General features: G+C 34.8%; 1 protein-coding gene across 9 annotated transcripts in view; it reads right to left on the bottom strand.

Annotated features, from left to right (window-relative positions):
• CNTLN (centlein) overlaps window positions 1-26,760 on the bottom strand; it is a 201,913-nt gene that overhangs the window by 19,110 nt on the left and 156,043 nt on the right. For all 9 annotated transcript variants that reach the window (XM_026097850.2, XM_064502786.1, XM_026097854.2 and 6 more), the window contains 5 exons: window positions 16,250-16,414; window positions 13,388-13,485; window positions 11,528-11,654; window positions 9,735-9,872; window positions 9,204-9,389 (listed from right to left, as the gene is read on the bottom strand). In XM_026097850.2, the coding sequence (XP_025953635.2) occupies window positions 9,204-9,389; window positions 9,735-9,872; window positions 11,528-11,654; window positions 13,388-13,485; window positions 16,250-16,414 (714 nt within the window). The remainder of the gene's footprint in view (window positions 1-9,203; window positions 9,390-9,734; window positions 9,873-11,527; window positions 11,655-13,387; window positions 13,486-16,249; window positions 16,415-26,760) is intronic.

Here is a 26,760-nt window from a genome sequence, read left to right as displayed (position 1 = left end):
AGTTATAAAAATCTGAAACACCTTGCAACTTGTGTACACAGGTTGAATCACTTAATTTATCTAAATTGTTAATACAGACAGGAATATAAAATAATAAACAATGTTCAAAATATTTTAAGCTCTATCTATATCATCTGTGTCTATTATAGTCATTAAAAACAAAGTGAAATGGTATTCTAAAGCTAACAAGTAAAGAAAAAGAGGAGTAAGGAAAAACTCCAAAAGCTTTCTATCTATTCTTCATCTTTAGTAATCAAGATTCTATCCATTAAGACATCTACATTATATGCAGTTCCCGGCATACTGCATGCATCACTAACCATATGCTTTCTGTAAACTGTAAGAGTTCAGCCATTCACTTCATTCATTAAAATTCACAGGGCCTATTATTCTGTTTACAGTCTAATAGATATTCACTGTCACTATTCAGGCCTCTGATTCAATTTGCCTAAATCCCAGCTGCAGAGTAATCCTGATGGAGATTAGCTTAATTTATCACCAATTTCTTCTCAGAACCAAGAATGCTTGGTATTTCTTAATAAAAGCTGTGGTTCTCTTTTTTCCCTAAAGTAGGATGCATATTGAAAAAAGCAGAAAGTGTCTGGTTTTTTAATTGTGAGATTTTTCAGTTGCACAAGTTTTGCTTTGCACATAGCACACCTTCTGTTGAAGGTGTGCAGTCTGCAGATAAAAATACTGATTCTCAAACCAGAACACTTTCCTGTAACCAAATATTTTGCTGATTCTGACTGAACACAGATTGGCAGGCTCATCATCTACTCCGTAAAATACAAAATAATCATTCTGGATACTGTTTTCTAGGTAATGTGATGACAGTTTGGACTGTAATAAATGAAATATACATACGTTCTGGCTTCTAAAGGTTCCCACTGGGGAACATTTCCTACCAACTTGAAGTCATGTGAAAGGCATCCAATTCCAAAGCAAAACTGATAGTGTAGATTTACTTAAGTGATATACTACCTGTTATTTGCAAGATGTCCCTGTAACTTGATGAAGACATCGATGGTCAGACAACACTTCTGAATGGGCGTGGTTCATATACAATTGTGTAAAATTTTCCAGATAAATCAATTTTCATCTGCACAGCAAACTCTATTTCTATTTTATTCCATCTGAAAAATTTACAGTTACCCATAATGCTCAACTTCGTCTTTAAATGAAGAAACATAGGTACCCATATAAAAATTATATTGTATATATCCTAGGCCCAAAAAAACTCAGATGAATATTGCTGCTGAAGAAACTGATTTCCTGGGGTCTGAGAAGAGAAACATATTCACCAACAGAAATAGTCTACAAAGAGTATTTCTCACTAGCCCACCCTAACAGGATAATTCTGAGTCCCCTGCAAGGATTTGCTTTCATCCAAAGAACTGAATCTGCAGCTGGAGTTACCTGCAGTACATGTGTTGCTCCATTCTCAGAAAGGAGATAATCAAAAAGTCACAGCATGGTTCCCAAATATTTCAACGTCCCAATACAACTACATATCATCTCTAACTTCTTCTTTTTTTTTTTTTTCTTTGAGATAGGAGCAAATAGGATATCATCTACACTTGGTCATTCTGAGAAGACCATCTGTTTCCTGGCAATGTTCCATCTTTGATAGCACAGGAACAATCCAAGAGAAAATGACAGTGACAGCAAATAATAGGAATTTGCCAAATAAAGGAATTCTTAAGAAGGAAGTGGTGAGTCACTGTCAATGAGGCTCTTCTCTTTTCCTAACAGGAAGACTAGTTTCACGTGGTATTTTCAAACAGTACTGTTACTGAAAAAGGCAACTCCAACATCTCCAACCTGCAACCACTAAAATGTGTCCCAGCTCTGCTCCCTCCATGGTGCTCTGGGTTTTCAAAACATTAAAGTAAACTGGTGCAAGTTTTCTGAGTTACTTCACAAAACATGAACATAAAAATGTTTGTGAAATCTCAGGGGAGGCAGAGTCATAAGGGAAGAAATGAGCTGCAGGGGTCATTCTGAGGAGGAACTTTTTAACAGTAGTGTTAACTTATCTTAAACTGCAAATTAAACTGCTGCCTAAGATAGCAGTGAGAAAATATGCCATGGCAAAATTGATGCCAGGATTCAAGGGAAACTACAGAAAGGCAAAAGACTGGCAGAATATCAGTCATCCAAGCAGAAGGGCAGTAAGGCCTCTCATATGTGTGGGTGTACCTAGCTGTAAGTCAACCAACAAAGCAAGGGCAAAATGCACCCAGATTAAGATCCGCTCTGAGTAACAGAAATGAGGGCAGATGCCTTAAGAGACTGAGTGCTAGATCCCCAAGTAGCTCCACTAAGCTTGCCAAGTAAACTGCCATGAGTCTTGATTTTGGCAGTCAGTTTTATCAGATGGTTATATTGGAGACCTATCAAGAACAATGCCAGAACAGACCAGATGTGAACCGTGTTTCAGTGGGTATCCTCTGTGGAGGGCACACAACTCTCAAATCACAGAGGCATTATGGAAGTGAGAAATACACTAAGCTGTCTTTGACACCACTGTCTATTTATTACAGCAATAGCTGAATATAAGCTGCCTTATCAGAATTTTGAAGCACCTTCCTCAAGGTCAGAAAAGATCTAAAATTGGGTGCTCAGGCAGATGTCACCACTGTAGGTTAACTTAGAAACAAGAGTTTTGCTGATGTGTGAGTTGAGTAGGACAGTCAACACTACCTAGCCTTGAGGTTTCAGTAATGCTCTGTGACAGCAATATGCAGTTAAATGCTGGGTGAGTAAAAGAAATAGCACAGTAGGGAAGGAAACCAATTAGGCAGTATTTTGGACACTTTCATAACAAAGCATTGCGCTGTACCCTACTTTAGACAGACATCAAATGAAATAGTCTAACACCAGTTTTTCAACTTCATACAATGGCTGCTTTCTGCATGCATTGTCACAAGCAGTGAAAAGAAACAAAACCCTTCTTGCTCTGTAATTGGTGTGCTGCACATAGCCGGCAAGATCCATCTGAGGATCAGATAGGATAACACATATTATAGAAAATATTGAACAATCATACATACTGTAGAAACTGGATGCCCTGTACAAAGAGGAAGTGTGGTGCAGATGGACACTGGATGGGATGAAAACATGTAACTTTATAAAAGGCATCTAAAATCTCAGAATCACTTGCTCCCTCATGCAGATACAGTTTGCATTCTCCTGTAATAAAAATATGTTTTACTGAGCCTAGCTGACATGATACTAGACAGCCATACCTTCATTATTCAGCCATACCTTTATTATTATTTATCAGTCTTTCATAAACACCATTCACAAATTTTATCAGGATTTAATACCCAGTGAAAATGTTTAAAAATGAAGTTTAGCTCTGATCTTTACAGAACTCTACAAACACCTAACTTTCATGAATTATTTTTCAGATTAACCACTTAGGTAATTTTTAATCCACTTAAGATATTTACTGATATTCTATAGCCTACATGTTTTATCAGAATGTCTCAGAGGGTTTAAAAAACCTTAAAAAACAGTATTTTACAATGAATAGTAACCTTTATTAACTGACTGGAACATTCTTCAGGGAAAGAAATCAGAGGCCAGAATCTATTTATTTAACAGAACTTGTTTTCCATAAAGCCATGCTAAGTAGCATAATTACCCCCATATTTCAATTCTTTAATAATTGAAATTCATATCAGATTCCCTTTATTTTAGCGAGAAATGAGGTCAGACTAACTGACCTGTAAGTTCCTAGCCTGACTGCCCTTTCTGAATACCAACACAATATGAACCTTCTGTTAGACTACTCAAATACTCATCCCAGTATTAAGACTGTATACTTACTTACTTACTTTGAATACCTACTGAAAATGAGTATCAGCAGGAGAGAAATCCCTTCCACCATCCCCAGCCTCTAAAGGTATAAGTTATACAAGCCTCTCAATGTAAAATACTTTTCCTTACTAGAAATTGTTTAAAATCTTCCATCTCACTAATAGATTGGGAATATTTCATCACCTTCAAATGACATTGGCCTCCTTCCTTACAGATACTGAACAGAAATAGTCTTACAAGATTTCTACCTTTTCTATACAGCCAAAGAGTCTATTGTCTAATAATGGGTCCTATCTAGTCTGCAATATTTGCCTTCTTAGCACGTTTTTAAATCCTCCCCCTTTGCTACTGCCCTTGGCTTTGCTATCCACAGATTTCATCTTGATATCTTTAGCCTCTCCTCCATCCTCCATACCCTAATGATGCTCGTATTTACTGCTTATTGCCTATAATCCATTTTCCACTCACTTTATATTGCCTTTTTATTTCTAAATATTGTCTTCTCTTTCCCATCAAACTGAAATGGACATTTATAAGGAACCAACCTCTAATTATGGAACTATGTTTCTTGGTTACCTAATAAACTCTTGGAGTGCACAATTTCTATTCTTATTTTCTCCTCGCCATTCTTCCTCTTAATAGCTTTAAAGAAATAAGCTGATCTGAATCACCAGCTATGTATACCCCTGATTTGACGTGCCTTGTTTGTTCCCATTGAATGTAATTTAGGACAGGACACCTGATCTCTATACTACACCATAACAGAATTTGGTCCAAAAATGACTTACAGCATCTTGGATGCAGTAACTTTTTGTTTGTAGTTGTATCTTCCACAGTTTTCAGAAAGTAGTACTACATTTTACAGTTTAGCAATTATAATTACCTGCATACGTGTCCCAAACTGGGTTCCCCATATCCACCCAATGTTTTACTGTACCTTATAAATATGTATCTAATTAGCAATTTGTCATACTCTCTAATTTGATCCGGTGGTATATAACAGACTCCCACCAGCAACCCCTCCCCCAGGTTTTGTAGGTAGCATATTGATCCCAATGCATTCAAGATCCTGTGGTTCTGAGTTATCAATATCTCTAATACAAGTAATGGCGCTTTTAATGCAGAATGCCACCTCGCTCCTCTTTCCCCCCCTCAACTTACACTCACCTCTTTCACATTCTCCCTAGTACCAAAATCCTTCCTGAATGGAAGATTATATATAACAGGAAAAAAAATTTACAGGAAGTGTTTACAATATAGTTATGGTGTATCATCCCACCATGTTTCTATTTGGCTGTCACATAAAGATAACCAACCCTTTATTCTCCCCACATTGTTGGTTAGATAAATCCAATCTGCTTGTGATAAGCCTACATTTGCATTTGTGCTTTTTAGAAAAGTTGCTTCTCTAAAATCTTAATCTTATGTTTAATATCTTCCTGGTAGCTGTCTAACCACCAATTAAACAGAGCACATGCAGACTGTCATTCTATTTGTGTAGCTTCCTCTATCATTGCAATGAGGTTCAATGTTTCATAACACTACAGTCTTTAGCTTCACTTTAACTGCACATCTAGCAGCTAACATTAGTATTTTCTGCCTTTTTCACTTGTGAAGGCTGAAGGGAATTATGTCTTTCAGGTTTGCTGCATGCACCCCTCAAGTCATCTACAGCCTCTGCTATACGTGATGCCACATCATTGGTTCTGGTGTGTTTCATGACCACGGAGGATTTGTCAGACACTCATAGTACCATTCAGTTTTGCTAACACACTTTGCAATCTCCCTCTGCAGGAAGACAGCGCACTGTCTGGGGCCTTGCCGAATTATGTGTCTTCTCTTAATACAGAGACACTAGTAGTCATTGCTTCTTCCTTTAGGGGGAATCACTAGTAGTGATTGCTTAGGCTCCCTTAGGATATTGATAACCCCTCCTGATGCATGCTTGCACTACACTCCAAAGATTCCTGCAAAGGGACAGTTGCTGTATTTTTCCTTTTACTCCTTCAGAGTCAGGGCCTTCAACAGTATATTCCCTTATATATTAACTTATAATATATATTTTCATATACATTTTATATACACATACACACACATACGTGTGTGTGTATATTTGTAACTCTTAAAAGAATTTGATTCTTCTGGCAAAGGCAAATGCTTCTTGATTATCCCTCTTTCATGGGTCATACTCCTGCAGTCCGCTTCTTCTGTTTTACCTCTAGTTCTTCCATGCAGCATTCATTTAAAAAATCAAATCCTTAGACAGATTTTATTTTCGTGGATACTACAAGATACTCCAGATATCTATTCTCATTATTTTCTATTCTATATTAGCCATTGATATTTTGTATATCAGAATTATTTTCTTCTTCAGAATACATTAAAAACAACATATCCCAAACAAGCCACAGCAACTGTTACCTCAATTTTTCCATAACCACCCGCTACAAGTGGTAAGAACTATCTGTTCTGTGGTTCCTCTGCTGTCCTATTATTAACTGAACCTATTCATTAGCAATGCTGAAATGAGTTAATTGCTGTATGCCACAAAAAGAGCTACATAATGTCACATGGAAGGGCTGGAAAAAGTAACAATTCAATTGATGAATGAGAAAAAGATTACACTTGCATTCAAGAAATCAACTTGGGCTTGAGAAGCGATCAGAATAGCAAAGACAAGGAGGTAAAATAAATAAACAGTTTATGCAAGAGACATTTTAAACTTGATTATCACTACACAGAAAAACTTACTCGACAGGAAAAGTTACTGAGACGAGAAGGTGATAGAGACAAAGTCAGGGAAATTTGACAGCCATTTGGAAGGAGAGAACAGAAATGAGACACACCAGACTTCAAAGAGTGAGCTGATGTAGGAAGGAGAAGCACTGCTACTTCTTATTTTGCCATCTTGATTTTCATATGCATAGTTATAGCATGAAGTGTGGAAGAGGTAATTTATTAGGATTATCTTGACGCACTGCAAAATTCCACTGAACGCCAAGGATTTTCAACTGTATTTTTTTCAGCGGTGTGCTGTGAATGAAATTTAATTTCAGAGGATTTTTCTTCCATGAACATTTAGTAACTACCTAAACAAAGCAGGCTGCTAAGAAATTCTCTGTTCATCAGTATTTGACTTATAGACAGCATCTTTATTTTCACAAAATCTTTCTGCAGAGGAAAAACAGTCAGCAAAAACAATGTTTGAAATGTGCACGTACGTTCTTTTAGCAAGTGGAGTCGATATATTTAACTTAAGCAGCTAAATATTTATTATTTTTATTATTATTTATTTACTATAGGGAAACTACATATTCGAATTCTTTTAGTGTACAGTACAACCATGTAAATGTTAATGAATATTGACAGTTATAAACAGAGAGGCAGTTATTTTCTTCAACAACGAATGAAGTTTCATAATAGTTGCTAATAAGTGTTTTGCCTCATTACTGCTACTTTTGAAAACAGAAGATCCTCTACTTTTCGAGGTTTTCTAGTTTTGGATAAAGTTTTCATTATGGGAGTATATCAAGCATGACACACTTTTTTATCTTCTTTTGCTATAATATCTATAATGTAAATATCAATTAAACTCTCGGCACACAGTAACATGTAAGCTTTGGTTACATGAAAGATTCCAGAGAGAAGAGAACATAGAACAAAATTGCTAAATCTAATTCAGTCCTTACAAGTTCTGTATGCATGCATCCACCACATTTTCTTCAATGAAGTCGGTCCAAAATTCCTATCAACCTGAATAAAAACAGAATTCTGGCTCTCTCTCACCAATAGCATGGGTTGTTTTATGAAAGAAATAGATTACACATCAGATTATTTCATACTTTTCCTAATTTAGCCAAAATAACCATACCATTGTGGCAAGAACATTCCTTCCTTCCTCCTAGAGCAAGCATTCTGTCTCAGAAGAAAGCACATTTTTCCGCATGAAAAAGAACAATTTGTTGAAGAATAGGCAAAATATTTCTGAATCACAGGGCATAGCTGGAAATGTGATCAGTTTTATACCTCTTTTGCAAGGGTTATGAAACAAGGCCAATGGAAGATAGCTTTTCTTTTAACAACAACCTAAAAAATAAAATATATTTTTTTAAATAATAGACAAAGTTTTTTCATGAAATGCAATCTCCATTTCCAAATCACTTATTTTTAGCTTATATATTCTTTGAACTTAGGAATTTAAAGTTCATTCAACATCAGTCAACCTCTTTTTCATACTGAAGTCAAGGTGAATTTTGCCACTGGCATGAACATGAGATGATTTTATGCCAAACTCAAGTCACCGAAAAATCCCATGTAGAGCAATTTGTTATCTGGTGATGATGGAAGGAGGACCAAAGGCACATATATTTCTTCTAAGTTACTAAATTTCAGTCCATACTGTAAAACTATTAATGAAGAGAGAACTATATATGTCTTTCTTCTACAGTGCATCAAAATACCATTGTTCTTTACTTGGGAGGTTATTGGACTTGCTCAATGATATCCAGTAGCAGCTCATCTCTACAGAAATCCAAAGGAAGAAGAGAAGTGGAACTGTCTCATAGGTTAATAACCCTGTTTGAAAGTAGGTACATAGTACGTATATGCTAAAGTCAAGGTAGGCATATACTAAATGAGCATTGAAATTCTTAATTATGTAAATTGCAGTGTTGTGTTACAGTGGTGTCTATTTTATAAAAATAAATAATATTAATATTTCAAATATTAAATTATAAAACACAGATTAGTCTGTTCTGCAGAACTTCACACTGAATCAGTATGAGGAAGCTATCCGTATAACATCACAGACACAGTACTACTGCATGATGTACTATAGCAGATTGCTGAGTACTCCACCAAAATAAGGAAAGAATATTCTAGATACTGCTTTTAAAATTGCTTTATATTTTGTAAGACAGATGATTCCTCATTTAATGCTTCTGTAATAAAATAAAATAAAATAAAAGTGCACATGCATGTGTAAGATGAGGTAATTCTCACCAACCAACAGGTACGAACTATTTTCTCAGATGCACTGGAAAATTTTTTTACTCCAGAGTAATACAACTAAGCTAGTAATATGACTTAGATACACAAATTAAGCATTTTATCCTGGAAACAAGTGGCAGCCATATACAAAAAGATGACCAATATGGACTGTGGAAGTCTAAGCTAAGCGAAGGATCTGGAGCCATTGCCTCGTCCTCCTTTAGACCAGCCCAGAGCTGACAACAGACCTGCACAAGAACCTCAAAGATTGCTCCAGAACAGGGATCGCACCAAAGTATTAGGCTTATCTGACCTTCTAATTTTTTGCTTCCACTCAAGACTTTCTTTTTTTAGGTGAACTTGCAAAAGAAAATCAAAATTCAAACCTTCACAAACACTGTGAACTCTTCTACTTTGTCATTGGCGAGCAGCAGCCTCTTTTGTACAGTTTCCAAAGCCTGTCCACTTTGTTTTGCCAAGCCATGGAGCTGTTGGGATGCAGTAGTCTCAAGTGCAGTCATGGCACATTCAGTCTCAATCATTTTGCTCTCTAGATTGGTAAGTTTGAGATGCTGAAATAATCCAGATAGAAACAGCAGTCAGTGATACGGTAACAGCTGACAGGGAGTTATAGTAGTTAAAAAAAAAGTTAACATCACAGAACATTCTATTTGTAACACATAAAATGCAATTTTATAGGAAAAAAGTAATTTCATTTTCAGTCATTACATGCATATGTTTCTGTGTCTCTGAATTTTCAGCCATGTGAGTTAATGAAATCAGACAGACACATTACTATTCTGTTCTCTTTTCCCTTTATGTATTTAAAAAGTCTAAGTTGATGACCTTGCAATTTTTCTTTTAAAAACAAGGCATTAAAAGGTTACACAGTAGAGCCATTGCAACTTGTAATATACCTTTTTCTCCAACTCATCCTTAGCCTTGTGATACAACTGCTCATACTGAGACTTTTCTTTGGTAGCTACATTAAGCCTTTGTTTCAGTGAGTCAATTGAAGTCTTTTTGTTTGAACAGTCTTCAGTCAGTGCCTTTACCTGAAATAAAGACAGGTAAAGAGCAATTTGGTTATTAAGATACAAAACTTAAAAGTGAAAATCAAATCAAAATCAATCTTGATATTAATCTGTATTACAAACATACCTGTCTGTATTATACAAATTATTTTATTGAAGTGTATTTTTCTGAAATTGTAGTCTTTAACAAATTACTAATCCAGTAGAGATCAGTATGCACACAGCTTTGCTACAGAAAATCTTGACATGTATTAAATATAAAGAAAAGCTCTTAATTTGCAGGGCTGTAGGTTTAGATATGTTTCACAGCTACAGCGAATGTAAGAGTGAACGAATCACAGTTTCCACTTTTTTTTCTATCTGATGTAGAAGACACTAATTAAGACTTAGCTGAGAAAAAGAGAACTGTCTGTAAGTTAAGAGCCTCATAGCCTCTTAGATAACATAACTGTGCCAGATAATGTAAGCACTGACTTGGGGTAAACTGAAAAAAAGAATGCTCCAAGAAATTCATTCTGCTGTTCCAACAGTATTAATCATAGAGTTGTCCAGACATTTTTGAGTATTAGGGAATTTCTCTGATCTTCTGCTGAAGATAATGTCAAATTTATCAAGTTGATTTTCCATAATTAATAATTAAAGAAATGTATGGAATTTGTTTCTGTGAAAGATCAAAAATGTATATCTCAAAACACTCAAAGAACAGGATTAAAGCACATCATTCCACTCTAAATTGTTTCTCTAAAAACAAAATCAGGTATTTCTCTCATTCCTTTCTTTATCCTCCTCACTTACTTGTGCTTTCACTCTCTGGATGAGGATTTCTTAATAACACCTTATCTTTGGCACAGCGGGTAAGACAGTATCTCTCTCTAGAGCTGAAAGTCCTTAATGACTGCAAGCAGAGGTAGTGTCTGTGCTATGCAGCAAGTGCCCGCATTTTAGGAAAATAAAAGCTAATTGACAATTTGTTTATTTCTATTTTGGGGTCATAAACTGCATAATACACTATGTAACCTCACAGACAACCAGATGTCATATCTTTTTCAGGAATTAAAGGCCAAAGTGCAATGCATTACTTGGACACTACACAAAGATGCCATGACATATGTAAATTCTAGTTTCAGGGAAATTTTCCTAGAATTCTTGAGGGGAAAATAACTTGCTATAGATATTAAGCTCTACCTACACAGACAGAATTATATTAAATGTTAAAACCAAAGCAGAACTGTAAATCATGTGTAACACTGCAGTAGAAAACAGATTAACACATTAAAACATTTAACCAGCATAGCCATGAGATGTGAATAGATTTCATTTCCATATGTCACATAAAATCATCCTTGTTTCAGGTCCACTGTATTTTTATGAAGTTAGAGTGCAAAAAACTGCATCTTACTACTTACACCAAATCCTTGCAATTCAGTTTTCTGAATACTTCAGTATTTAATTACAACTCCTATGAACATACATTAAATTATGCTGAATACACTCAAGCTATCATCATATAATGATCTCAGGCAAATTACAGTGGAGGGAATTACACATTTATATTAACTATATGTTGTTTGCTTAAAGCATTATATTGATTTAATATGTATGCCATGTTTAACCAACTTCTGCAAATCCACCAGCTTTTACTTTCAGTAAAACTACACATAGCAAGTAAGAAGCACCTTTCTTTCAAGACTTTGTAATGTTTCATTATAGGTTTTCTCATTTTCTTGATTTGCTTTTAGCCGAGACCTCAAGTCTTCTATCAAATGTCTTTTCATATTAAGGTCCCTCTCCATTCGAGAAATCCTAGAAGTAAGGGAAAAAGTAACATTGCAGTCACTGTTATAAAATATTGTTAATATATTACTCTAAGCAGCTAAAAAGTATGAATGCAGTGGACAAAATATCATTCTTGTAGCTTTAGATTTTTTTTTAAATAAAAGCTGATGTAATTCTTGTGATTTACTTTATCCCCAATCATCAAAGACAGTATCAAGTTTCTTATCTAATAGACCTATCTCTAAACATATAATTTACCTTTGATTCGCTTTTTTGCTGTAGTTTATGCTCTAATTAAATTATATCATCTAGAAGCATAATATTTTTGTACACTGATACCTTAAAAATCTGCTGAGAAAAAGTTCAATAAATTAAATCTCTTTGATGCCTGGGGCAGATACATTTCAAACATTATTTTGCAAAAAATTCTTTAAAGGGGGAGAATTCTTTCATTTAACTGAGTAATACAGAGAAATACAGGAATAAAATTGCTATTTTGTTGGACTGTAATATCATAATGTCAGGTAAGATAATTTGTCTTAAAAATGCAAAATCTAGAAATAACATCAACATTTTTCACAGAAACTTACTAAAAAAGGAAACACACGTACTATGACATGATCTGTATTTCATGAGAAAATTATGTCTTATATAATGATTCTACAGTTAGAGTACAAATTAGCATTTTCAAAATAAACATAAGCATTTTTTGAATATATTCAGACAGGTGATTTTTTTAAAATAAAGGTAAAATGAATGATACCAATATATTTATAAATAAAACATTGTTGATATCAGGTAAATACCATTTAAAAATCAACAAGAAGATAGAGCATCTTAAAAATTCCTCATTCTATTTTACATTTATATTATTAATGTTATTCTGGCAATTAGATCTTATAGTTTATGCAAAAAAACAGTATTTATATTGTTAGAAAAGAAATATGAAAATCAGTAAGTCCATTTTAAATTTAAGCTGAAACACTATAGTAGATTTCTTCAGTTTTATTTCAAGCAGAAATTAATAGACTATAACATCATTCAACCACTTTAACAATTCTCTACTTTTCAAACAAACAAATTTAAAAAATGAACTGCATTCTTTCTACAAATGAAAAAAAAATTAGAACTGTCAGAGGAGCTAAACCCTGGGACAAGCAAGAAGTTCACACATATACTACCGGGTTATGTTTACATAGCAATACAATTGAAGAACAGTCAATTAAAATAAGTAGGTAGAACAGAAAACCTCAGTTGCATACTTTGCACCAATACATGCAAATTTCAAAATGAAGTAAACCTTAATCAATTCAAATAGAAACAAATACAACTGTCCTTTTGCACTTTTTATGAAAATAAGACTGGATATTTAATCTTGTTTAAGCATCTAAACCTTGACATGTCTCTTAGCCCCTAGGCAAAGAATTACTGTATTTGAAACACTGCGTTTAACAGTGCTGAGGAATTCATTTAGACTTACATCAAGGATAAAAAGTCCACTCTAGGGTCTGAATTCTGACTTAAGGTACTCTTATTGCAATGCAGATACTGTAGCTAGCTAATCACTCATCAGCTTAAACAAAATGCAATCTTAGCATGTACTGTTCCAATTTCTAAAAAACTGTAAAAGTCTACAAGATTATATATATAAAGGAGGAATAAAAGATTCTCTTAAAAATCTATTTCAGAATGGTTAATGTAACAATCATACAGCTACCACTGGGTGGCACCAAACACAACGGATAGAACAGTGAACATACTTTACTTGTAGTTCTTGTATCCGTTCTTCCTTATCCTGGACTTCATTTTTCAGTGACTTAATGGTAGTTGATTGCTTACTGATTTCATTATTCGAATTCTATGTTGAAAAATATCAAAATATAAATAAAGCAGATTAAATATGATCTCAGCAAACAGTAAATTTGTTTCAAACAGTGGGCTGTGTAAACTTTGGTGTATTTTGTGAATGTTGTTAAACATTAATTGGAATCTGTTTTACTGTACAAAAAGAGTATTCCTATTTTTCATTAAGCAAAAGTCTTTTCCTCAGAATATATACTCAAAGTCAGTACTTTTCCATAGCTACAATGATACATGATTAATATATGTTCCCCAGGATGCCTGCAGGCTCGCTGCACCTAACAGGACCAAATTTTCTCTCGCATAGTGTGGTCAACTGAAAAGGTAACAGGAAAGAAGAGAAATAAAATCAGATCTTTCTTTGAACTATATCTGTGAATGGTATAGTTCTAGAACACTAGGGGCCTACATCTATAAAGCAACGGTTTCCATTAATCCCTTTGATCTTGTGTATTTGAAAGTACATGACAACCTACAATAGTAGTTGTTACTTTTCTGTCCCTTCAAGCTCAAAGCAGAAGACAAAGAAGACAAAGACAACTGCATTCAGCTGTACCAACAAAAATCCTTCATTCCTGTAACAAAAACAGGTATGTGCTCCTAAATTTGAGCCATTTGTAACTCCAGTGAATGCCTATGTAATTTTCAGTTGTTGGTTCTTCCTCTTTGTGTATTTTAGGAAGGAAAAAAACACCTCAAATCCTTCAAGCGAACACGCAGATACTCTACTCAAAATTTATATATAGATCAATATAACTAAGTAGCCATCTTAACAATTTAGCATAGCTTTGACAGCCATTTCTGAAAATGGTACCTCAAAGAGGAGCACACAGAGATTTCAAAATTCCAGAAGGTGTAGCCAAAAGATTCATGTGTGTGAAGAGTATGCACAACATATATGCATTCTTTTTTGCAGGTTCAGCCACTGCACTAAAGCTTTGGCATTCTACTCATTTTATATAAACTATGAGTGAACAGATCAGACATGCTGTAAACAAAGATACTTGTGAATTTCTTTGCTCAGTGCAGACTTGTAACACCCATTAACATTAATGGGAGTATTGTACATAATGCTCTGCACCTCAAGGGGAGTATATATTCTTGCATGCATAGTTAAATGTAAAATATTGCTCTTAATAACTTGTCTAGTCTATTTACTATTATTACGATGTTAGGTATTACCAGAAAATTGTTAAAATGATATATGGTAACACAATATTCCTCAGTTTCCGGAGACCTGCTTGTTGAGTTTGAACTTCATTAGCATGAAGCAAGCACCCAGTTATAAGGTTTACACATCAGATAAGAACTTGAATACTTAGAAGAGCCTCTGCACGTGCTCAGAAGCAAAGGCATACGCTTAGATAATTTGCTTCCAGATACACCACCCAATCTAACACATTTCCTCCTAATGGCAAAGTCACAAGGAATCATTACCTAAAACAAACAAACATCGCAAAGATAGCTCTGAGAAAAAAATAATCAAAAGTAAAAAGCAGTTTGAGGTTTGAAGCTGTAAGGTAATCTTTTGTGGACTGCACATTGACATATTCAGATAAATAACTTTGTATGTCCTTTGTAAGTATGCTAGATAGCCCCAAACAACATTGACAACTTTTGTCTATTTCTTGTGCTCAACATGACTTGCAGGACTTTAATTTTTGAAGAATCATCAGGTCAAAATAAGGCAACAGGGCAACAATTTCAGTAACTTGATCTAGAGTAGCTTTTGAGGCCATTATAGTCAAAATGCACCCTATTCACCTACCAGTAGATTCACTCTATCGGTCTAGATTTGGGGGTCACAGATTTTGGTTTGCATCCTTTAAACTGAGTTTTGCATAAACAGTTTATTTTTTACATTTAAAATGTAATGCTGCTTTAAAAAGGAACTAAAAGCTCTGTCAGAATTTTTGACATCAGATTCATATAGGCTTATGTTAAATACTTCTGTTCAGTGCTGTGGTAGCTTCTGCTGAGGAAGCAAAATCCTCTGAATTTCCACAACGTATTTTGCAGTATATGTGTAGCAGACAGATATGGAAGTTTCTAGCATTAGCATTACTTTCTGAGTAGCTAAGAGGAAAATCATCATTTTGTTATTTTACTTACATTCACAGAGCAATTGACTACTAGATTTCTGGATAAGGATGACACTCATCTATAAGGGATAACCCTAGTTAACAGAAGTTAGCACTGAGTAGCAGATTAGGCTACTCTCTGCTGCCCTCCATCTCTATGCAAGAGTATTTTTTAAAATTACCCTTTCATTTACTATGGTTACCATGGCTACTTCTACCAAAAATGCAAGAAAGAATGATCTCTCTTTGAAAACAAAAAATGACATATGGACAACGTAACATTACATGAGCTACACAAGCAGTCTGATTTCTTTCTCCCATGTCACAGATAGTTATTGCTCAGCACCTTAGCAGAAGCAAGATATAACCAAAATTCCCTTTAAAGTAATTCCACAGCACTTTTCAAAAAGATGCCTTTAGCCATTGTGTGAAAATTCAGCAAGCCCCCCAGTCTGGCCTATTGGATCTGCAAAAGGTGTTTTAATTGCAAGTGTTAAATTACCTGGTAGTGACTACATTTCTATTCAATATTAAAGATGATTTAACACCTGTGTTACTAGTCGTAGGTTAGCATATATAAATGATATACATATGTGAGTGTGTATGTATATCTGCTTGACCCAGTTTATGAAATACTGCTCATGTGAATTATCCTCAGCACTGGATAATCTGTTCTGTCACCTTCAGTTTGCACTGCAGCTGTTTCATCTCTAAATCTATGTTCTTTGAGGGAGCTGGTGTTGCTTCATTCTTGCTAGCAGTTTGAGACAGATGTTCTCTCAACTTCAGTTTTTCCTGTAAATCTTCCTTCTCTTGCTGCCACTTGGCCAAGTCAGAGGTCAACGTCTGTTTTACAAACAGAAGTAACAGTCACAATTGCATCTCAAAAATATTTCTGCTTGATCACATGAGATATTTCCGTGGTTAGAATTCAAAAAAATGAAACACTATATCCCATCTATATTTTATATTGCATAGTTGTTGGCTGAATTCAAGCAAAGATCAAATCTTGCAGAAAAGAGAAGTAAACTAACACTAAAAAAACTGACTTTTTTGAAAGGCAAACTGATTCAAGTTTGATTCTGTGTATTTATATTTTTACCATGACAGGCAAGAATTATTACATAAAACTCTAGGAGTGGTTACTGTTGAAACATGTTTACCTAGAAGCTCCTGGGATTCTACAATTACTTTCTGTACTGAGCAGGAAGAAATACCAAGGTGTCTCAGGCACAAGGTGTATTAAAGGTGGTTAAATGTCAAATTTGTTTTAATGGTGACCATTGTAAGCTCACTGGAATTGCTGTGTTGACAACTGCTATAAAACATACATCCTTCTCTTGGCTTTAGTTTTGATATTTGTAGGGCTTGTAGAGGTTAAAGCAAAGTGGACCAGCTGCACTAAATATCTTCTGGTTGGCTGGTCTTTACTCATGTTATTTCTTCCTTTCACATATATGCACCATAGCCAGAGAACCACATATTCCATAACCTTGACTCTAGGGCTGAGGTACTTAACTGGTAAAAGCCAAGCTGGAGCAGGACATGATAACAGATGTTAGTTGTTTATTCCACTGGGTAGGTCTTACCACCCTATACTGCAGCCAAAATGTTTCTCATTTAGCAACATAAATGTTAAGTCCAATTAGCAGACAAGGCTTGTTAGGGATTTAGTTCAAATAAATAACATGCAAACTAACTCTCAGTCTTGTTATCCTTGATTGACAACTGACAAGAATTATTTAATCTGTATAACAATATATATCACAGTACTCCTTAAAGAGGTAATTTTAAAAATAAAATATTAATTTTAATTTCAATAATATTGAATGTTCTTCTGTAAAAAGGGGAACTGAAATAATCCTCAAGCTAGTGCTTATCTATCACCAATATGTAGTCAGAAGAAAGCCACCAAGCTTTAATGGCCTAACAACTCTCTGCTCTTTAAGAGGTAACTACAGTACTACTTTATTATTCCAGAGAAGATTGTAACATGGTAGTTTAACATAAGGAATGATTATACAAAATGATATTGAAATTTATCAGAGGAAAAGAATATCTTCCTTTGTGAAGAATCCTGGTTAGAAACTGGAGAAGATACTGCACCTTCAAACAAGTAAACATATGTCTGATTATATGTTGGTACAAAAAACAACATGGGTGAGAGCAGGTTACAGATATTGTTCTATTTCAAAATGTTTTAATGTTTAATTCAAATTTGGATTTTATATTGTTTGAAATATAAGAGCACATTTTACATACACATATTTATACACATACACATTTCCACACAGATCATTTGAGTATCACATACTTACCCAAATAAAAGCAATATAATTTATGGACATGTTTACTTCCATTACCAATGACATGGGCATGCTTGCACATTTTACACGAACTTAAAAATTATTACGGATACAAGAAAATGCATTCTATGTTTAAAGTTAGGACTTAACAGTATTTCTACACTTGGTGCATTTATCAAAGCCAGTGGGAACCAGACATATATATTTGAGATCAGCACTATCCTTAGCAAACGGGTTGATCTTTCATCCCCTTCTCAGTCTTCTGTAATTACTAAGCAACACACAAATAGTGTTAATGTATTTTCTGACTGGCTATTCCCTCATCTGTTATATTATTCCCTCAATTAATACAATGTGGGTAAATACAAAAGGAAGGCTACTTTAAAAAACCGAAACAGCAGTAGTACAGGAAAATGTGGTAGAGAAAAAAAATATAAGCATTAGGTTAATTTGTCTAGTATAGCCAATATTTCTACATACAGAATTTCATGATTCAGTGTTTCTATAATAAATTATTCATAAAAAGAAAAGTAAAAAAAAATCATAGCTAGATCAATATCTTCGATTAAAATTAGAGAAGGCCCCATATATGTCCAAGATAGCTTGTGACTTACCTAAGTTTCTCAGGCCATTTAAGACTACGACTGCAGGCAAAACCCATAAGTTCTAGAGATGCCATGGCTGCAGTGGCCACATTCACAAAAATGATAGCAAATAAACTGAAAAAGGATGCACCTTTATGGGATATGTGCCAAAGATGACAGTGCTACGTCAGTTACAGAACTCACTTAAGGGAGGACATAGAAAAAATATTTTAAATATGACCGTATAGAAATATTAAATGCAGTAACAACATCAGAATAAGTGGGGTGAAGTGAAAGCAATACTGAGGACAAAAGGCCCTCAACTTGCAACAGCAGACAAGGGCAGACATACAATTGCAATCAAAGATACCGATCATGAAGTTTGCCTCCAATAACTGGAGACCATGTCAATAGTGTTACAGATTGGTCGGGTTTCTATTCTTAATACTTCTGACGCATTATACTTGCACATGCAACACCATGCCAGGGTACCTGAAAATTCCATATAAATGTATGTAGGATGCAAAAACCAAAGAAATCCATACCCCCCTACCCCCCGGCCTAGGATAAATACCCTGTTTATGCCTAAAAGATATTCGTTGCATCATTTACTTGTTTAAGAAATAAGTTCATTGTCCTCACCACCTACTATGTTTTAAGTCAAGCCTTTTGTTCTTTTGTTCTTTTTTTTCTAAATGCAGTTTCTTCCTTGAGTGTCCTACCACGCACGTAAATCTTGAGTGACAGAGTGAAAAGGATTTACTCCTGGGGAAGAGGTCACTAGGATGAAAGGTAGAATCTTAAACACCAGCTAGACCAGATGTTTGTAAAGGCAGGCTACCGCTGTTCCTCCAAGATGTAGCGGCCTTTGTCTGCTGCACCTCCTCCAGAGTGTTTTGGCTTAACAGATGTTTATAGATTTAATATTTTAACATCCATCTATCTTAATCTCCTTGCTCCTGATGTACACAATACCCTTTGTAATACTGTACACCAAGGGATAAGTGATGAAATCTCATTTTCTATGTAGTCAGAGTAAAACTTAGTGACTCAGCAAGGCTTTATACCATAAGCACTCTGCTCAGAAAGACAGCTATACGGAAAGCCCAGTGCATTAATGCAGGAACCTCCTGGAACAGCCCATCGCTCCTCTGCATCGCAGCAACCCTGGGATAGACTTCTAGCTCAGTCTACAGCAGAGTCACATTCCTACTGCAACTGGAAAAAGAGATTTCTGTGGGTGGTAGTTGCTATTGTACTGTTACTGCTGTGAGGTACACAACCTCAAATATATTTATATTTGCAGAATATATTATACAGAGAGTACATTTCTACTCAGAGTTCTAAAATAGGCGATAAATCAGGTAATCCTGCATTAAGCAATGAGATAATCTTATTTTATTATTCATTTTATTATTACTATAAATATAACCAATATAAATATCCTCAGATGTGTAAAATTCATATTTGCTATGAAGCCTCCCATCCTATAATCTAGGCAGCCCAAAATGTTACAACATGCATAGAGATGTCTTACAGGCTAGAATTCAACAGGTTGCTGGGTCTTTTTCTAGGGAATCTTTCTACAGTAGTTAATGAAATGTATTTTGTTATACTGTGTAGCCCCTGTACCAAGTTCCGTTTTGAAACCTAACAGTGCTTGACTGAAGTTTTTAAAACAATGCTAAGAATGCTATTCTCTTATAACTTTAGCTTGATTGTGAAGAAAATACATAAGATAGATAGTACTTATTGCACACATGTATTATGAAAGAACTTTTTAAAATATGCTTGCAGGCACAGGATTAGATATCTAGGATTTTACACACTTGAGCAAATGTTATTGTAACATAACGATGATCCTATTTAGAATATCCAAGGCCAAATTTTTAATCTTGACCAAGCTCTGCTCTATTGTCAACAGAATCAAAACTTATGGCTGTTTTATGGGCTCCAGAAAACAAAGCTAAAATTAATAAAGATAGCTATCTGAAAACATGAAAAAGTAGATACAAATACCAGACTAAAAAGCCAGCTCTGCTGCATCCCTAACACATGATCATGTAATTACAGAGAAAAGGCGAATACACCTCTATGGACTTTGAAGCCTCAGTAAAAGTCTTCTTCATGCAAGGGCTTTATGTGGCCGACAACTTAGTATTCCAAACATGAAGACAAAATGTGAAATAATAGTCTTTGGTGATTTCATATCCTATCTCCAAGGTGAACCAAACACCCCCCAAAAAAGGAAGAAAGTTTTAAAATGCAAAAGTTGTCACTGATTCTTCTGAAATTTTAGTAAAATCTACCATAGCACTCAGTTATAAATTATTTTCAGCCAAATGCAGTTAGCAGCAGCTGACTCTGTTTCACAAAATGTCAAGTAAATGAAGGTAATATAGAGGACTTTTTGCCAGTGCTTTAGCTAGTTGTTAGACTTCAGTAGCCTTTAGAGACCATTAAGTACCCTTTGGCTAATTGGCCAATGGTAGATTAATCCTCTTTTTATTCTAGCAGCACTATTTTAACACCCTTTGCACTCTGTCAGTGCAGTATGTGAATGACAAAATAATATTGTGCATGAATAATAAGCAGAAAAGTTAAATTAACATTTCATGTTTCACATGCCATACCTATGTGTCAGGGAAAAAAACCTCTTTTAAAGCCACTGACATTCAACTTTTTTAAACAATCTGGTGTTGACATCTTATTGAGGTGAATCTTCCTAATTACTGCTAATTGCCTATCAAGAAAAAAAAAAAATCTTTCCTTGAAGTGCTGTTGTCTAGTATAGATGAACATAGCTCCAGTGTGCATAGTAAAGACAGGCATGACACTTGAGGCGTGCTACATTATTATGAGGTCATACTAAATATGGTTTGCAATGAACAAAGCAGCTTTTAAGAATGTTTAAGGCACTGAAAATGTCAATCTCTCATGAAGTGTTTAAATTAGTTCCCAGCAGAGAAATACAGATATCAGCATGCAGATAAGAGATATACCTCTCATCTCAGGTATTTTACTAAGGAAAAAACACAGTTGTCCTATTGATAATGTCACTGTAACCCAAATGCTATTCATCTACTTTATAAAAGCAATGCGTACGCTGTTATCGACAGAATGGCTCTTTACATATAAAAAGTATAAACCCCAGCTATTACTGGGAATACAGCTGTACTGACTAACAAACAAAAGATTCTTTTCGAAGTCTTTGAATGCCTTGATCATGCTTTAGTATTCATCAAATACACAGAGTAATCACCCTTTATAAAAGGCTATTTACTATATACCATTTCATAAACAAATGTTTTATTTGCAATTTCTAATGCCATTATTTTACATCAAAATTCTGTCCATACAAGTCTAAAATTTAATATGCAGTTTAAAAAAGGCTACCTTAGCATCATCTGATGTAGGTATGGCATTTTATGAAATCAAAAAAGAGAAAAAAGCCAATAAACTCAGGTGCAGATAGATCCACTTTAACTTTTCATAATTTCTCTTTTTGTAAAGGACTATAATACCACATAGATAAAGATCAAAACACTTCTTTTCACGCTAGAGAACAAGGAAACATTTAAGTATAAATGGATCAGACCAATATACTCTGGGATCAATTCTCCAAGAAATCATCTGCTGGTATAAATGACAGACAAGCTTCAGTACAGAAATGCATACTGTACATTAAGATTTCTCAAATAAATTACGCAAAATAGAATTAAACTTGGTAGAAATACAGGTAACAGACCATTTTTTAATATGATGAAAATGTTTCTGAAAAATACCAGCTCTATAACGATAACAGCAATTCAAAGTTAAGGGTTTTGACCTGCAGTAATTCAGTTTTAGCCTGCACTTTCTACCAATTTATTTTATATCTCTGCATGAGTAAATATTACTGTGTCCCATGCCCACTTTCTGTATACATTAAAAACATATTTCATTTTAGTATTAAAGCAGATGCAGCACTCCATCTGTCCTTGAAAATTGAAAAGTAACTTTCAGTTATGTACGTAACTTTACTAACACCACTATTGTCATTAAGATCAAATATATGATCACAACTATTTCCTTAAATATTTGCAAAGACAGAGCTTCAACTGTGGAGATGCAAACTGCCAGAATATACAGATGTTACAATTGTGTAGCACATTGCATAAAGGCTTTAACTTCTCCAGATAAAGAATTACAGAACTTAAAAAATTAATATGCCTTAAAGAGAAGGAAAAATATTTGAGATTAAAGTATCTGATACTATATTTTATATATTTAATGTTTTAACCTATTAGAATTATATCTTCTAATATATACACTGACACAACACTGTACATCAAAGTAAGTTTTATTACAATTAAATTCAAAATGAAAACATAACAGGAGATATTTCATAACACTTTGTCCCACTTTAAAATATCTGAACATTATAGCAGGTCATTTGTGAACGTGTAACTGAAGTATGAAACTGATGTTTCCACGTACCCAACATTATTTTATTGTTCATACAAATACAAGTGGACTTGGGTATTTGAATACATAACATGTATGAGCATATTAGGTACTGGTATAGGCAAGTGAAGATTTCCATCTGATGTATTTTCTGCAAAAAATATCAATATCTCTTTATTCACTAAAAAATTCTCAATATAAAACATGGAATCCATGCGATCTTTTATAATTAGGACCAGGTTTTACTGCATGGTTTCTTGCAGGGATATGCAGTATTTCTCTGATATTCACCAAACACTAGTTTTGGGGCAAACTCATAAAGATAGAAATCTGAATTTTTCATCTAGGGTCAGGGATAGTGCTTGCCATATTCCCCTTGCTTAATCTTAACACATCTAAGCACTGCAAATGAACTACTTGCATGAGAGCCAGTCAGGGAATTTCATAATCCCTACAACTCATTACGAATTTAACAGCAGCAATACTAAGTATTCATATGTTTCAGATAACACATACAAATATGCTGCACTAAAACTCATTGGGGGGAAAAAATTAATAATGCTTCCATCTGTTTTTCGTATAACTCACATAAAATAGAGAGAAACCAAAATTAAAACACTATTTTAAAGATTTTTTTTAAACTTTCTGTTGATTCATATATTTATTTCAAAAGAATACAGATTTATAGCTTTAAAAATTAAAATTATTTTTCAAAGAATATATAGAAAGAAACAAAACAGCTGAAAGAATGATGAAATACTAAGTTAACCACTCCTCATTTCCATCTATTTTAGAGAAAGCGAACCATTTTCTATTGAAATACTTCTGCATCTCAGATCTGAGTGGGCAGGAATTCTGTGCTTGCAGAGAAAACTGTTCCACCTCTTGCACTCTGGCTTCATCATTAAATATTGTTTCAATTAAATCTCAACTTTTCAACTGTGAAAGACTACTTTCTGTCAACTTACAGAAAGCATGTCTAAAAAGATACAAAGATTTGAGTAGGTGATACAGGTATTTTGAGATAAAGGGATGACTAAAAATATGGGTATGTGAGGTATTCTCAGAGGTACGTTGCAGTATTCAAGGAACAAATTTCCAAACATAGTTCTTGATTTAAATTTATATAATTATTTAAACATCTCATTTAACTACTTCAACTAGCTAAAGTTGAAAAAATGTCATACCTTTGTTTTATTTTTCATACGGATAGCTGTGTGAAAGCAAAATATTTTATGCATACACTCAATTAACAAATACAACTACTGGAAATGTTTATTGTTCTCACTGAGGAGGACAAACAGATCCACAATAAAGGGCTGGAAAAGAGAGATAATAAATGAACTAGAATCCTTCTAATCACACGAAGTGGATACTGTATAAACAGTAATGCATTATTTACATGTTGTTTTTCTATATAAAAGAATAAGGCATACTGAGACCCCTTTCTGATGGGTGTGAGGAAGCTGACGACAGACATTAAAAGGTAGTAGTGGGGGGGCAGTAGGGATATTTTTCAAAAGCAGAAATTACATTAAAAATTAACTCTAAAATGTAATGCATATAAATTAAAATGGTAATTCATCCCTGGATTCTTGTAAATGAACCTCCATAGTCTTATCTTTAATCCTATAATTTATGTTATCATTGGAACCCTTGCTAAAATTACAGCCATAAATGAACAGTTTAGGGTAAAGTATCTCTTACATTATATATTAAATATCTGAAGAGACCATATGAGAAAAAGCTATGTTTTTGGGCTAATGTACAAAATGAAACATACTTTCCCTTTATCATGATTATCATGAATATTATGACTCATTTGGGCAATTAATTCTTTTTACACATATGAACTCAGTTTGAGGACAACATTGTGGTTTTGCCTAATCCCTGCAGTTCAAGGTCCCAGCTTGAACCAGATCTACAGCTCTCGTCTCTTAGTATTTTTCTGATTCCATTCTGCTTACTTGGTTGAGATAAGAGTATAGAAGAAGGCTTATGTATTTCACTTTGGTACAAATAATACCCCAAGGGTCACAGGATCACCTTTGAATCCCTGGATGAATAGAAAACTGTGCATGGGCAGACCTGTTCAGCCACCAAGCGAACAGTCCTTTCCCAGTGCCTGTGAATTTTGTGAGACATACAATGACTAGTCACGCAGTCTTCATTACTGAGAAAGAAACTGAAGCAGTTCTTGCCACATTAAGCATCAAAGATAGCCTGGAGTGAGGCAAAACACACAAGCACATAGCAGAAGCTATAAGCACAGTCCATGACTACCTCATTAATTGCCAAAACCACTCTAGGAGCAAGTCAGATAGTGCAGTGTGTCAGCAAGGAAGTAGAAATATCCTTCTACCTCCTCTAGCAGTAACAGAGTCCATTAGATCCAGACATTTCAGGCACAAAAAGATGGCTCCAAAACAAAAAAATTCTTCCTGTAGGACCAGAAGAGTAGGACCCTCCAGCTTCTCTAGGGATGCCAAAGCATTCTGTGAGCCAGAGCTGCACTTCGGTCTGCAGCAACTGGGGATCTGAGAGAGCAGAAAATGGGACTCTTCCTTCTGGGCAGGACAATCCCAAGGAGGAATGTTGTGGATAACCATTGGAATAAGGAACATAAGGCATGGCTCTCAGTTACCATTTTGTGTCCCAAAAGTAGTCTTAGCTGATAGTATTTTCCTTTTTTATGGCTGCTGAGGACGCCTTTTGTTCTTTATTCATATGCTTTTATGCCTAAATAGAAGAAAAAAATCTAATTCTTTCAAAAGGTTCAGGTATCTACCTTGGTATTGTGATGAGAAAGGCTATGCTCTACTGGTTTGCACTCCTGGCTATGGACATGCCTTTTGAGGTTTCTTCCTGCAGTGAAAGGGAGTATTCATAGCCAGAAGAACAGAGCACCAGCAGTAACTTTGAACATCTAAGCTTAAACAAGGGGCTGTGGGAACAAGCAGAGAGTGGGAGTAGGATGCAAGCTCCAACAAATGGCTATTCCCTTTGTGCAATAAATGAGACAAAGAAATCTCAGTGGGGGATAGGTAAGAAACTTTGGCCAAGCACAGGAAACCACTGTTTTGCAGGAGATATAACTGTTGAGGGCTGACTGGTAAAGGAGGATACTCACTTTCTTGGATTCAGGGGAGCTCAAGCAGTCTAGGACCAAATATGCTTCTTTCTGACATTGTTACCTAAAGCACAAGGTGTGGGAGCTGTAGTGATAGGCCTGTTCTCTAAGCATTGACAGGCTGCACTAGATGCCAAAGAATAATATGCTGAATGAAAGAAGAGAGAAAGCTGGTCTCCAAGAAGTAAAACTTAGCAAGGGCTAACCTCCAGCTCCATCATTCAACATCCTCAGTTATCAAGATATTTTTCCTGTGGTAGTTACCTAAAAAATGGTCTTCCATTTGAGAATGAGGAGGAAAAAATGAAGGCCTGCAAGAGCAAGATGATGAAGGATATCAAGAATCATGAAATTCATCACGTGTACAAATATAAGTAGACTAGAAATAGAATTTTCTTTGTAATTAAACCAAAATACTCTTAGTATACTATATGGACTATACTATATTATACTATACTAAGAGTATTTTGGTTTAATTACAAAGAAGATTCTCCTGGCAGTCTTCTACAGTTTTTCAGTGCCCGTAAAGAGAGAAAATTTCCATTATTTTAAATCTAAATATTTTTTCCTTAAAAATTAGGTCTATTTCTTTACACCATCCCTTAAAGGAGATGGAAGAACAAACTGACAACCATCCTTTTTTTTTCTTAATAATCTTTTACATGTTGGAAGGTGGTTATCATCCTTCTTCAGTCATTACCATTGATCTGCTGTTTCGTGGGCTGC

Source organism: Dromaius novaehollandiae, chromosome Z, assembly GCF_036370855.1.
Source record: "Dromaius novaehollandiae isolate bDroNov1 chromosome Z, bDroNov1.hap1, whole genome shotgun sequence".
NCBI classification, from domain to species: Eukaryota; Metazoa; Chordata; class Aves; order Casuariiformes; family Dromaiidae; genus Dromaius; species Dromaius novaehollandiae.
The sequence above is the reverse complement of the archived record's forward strand: the minus strand, read 5'-3'. Positions and strand labels throughout refer to the sequence as shown.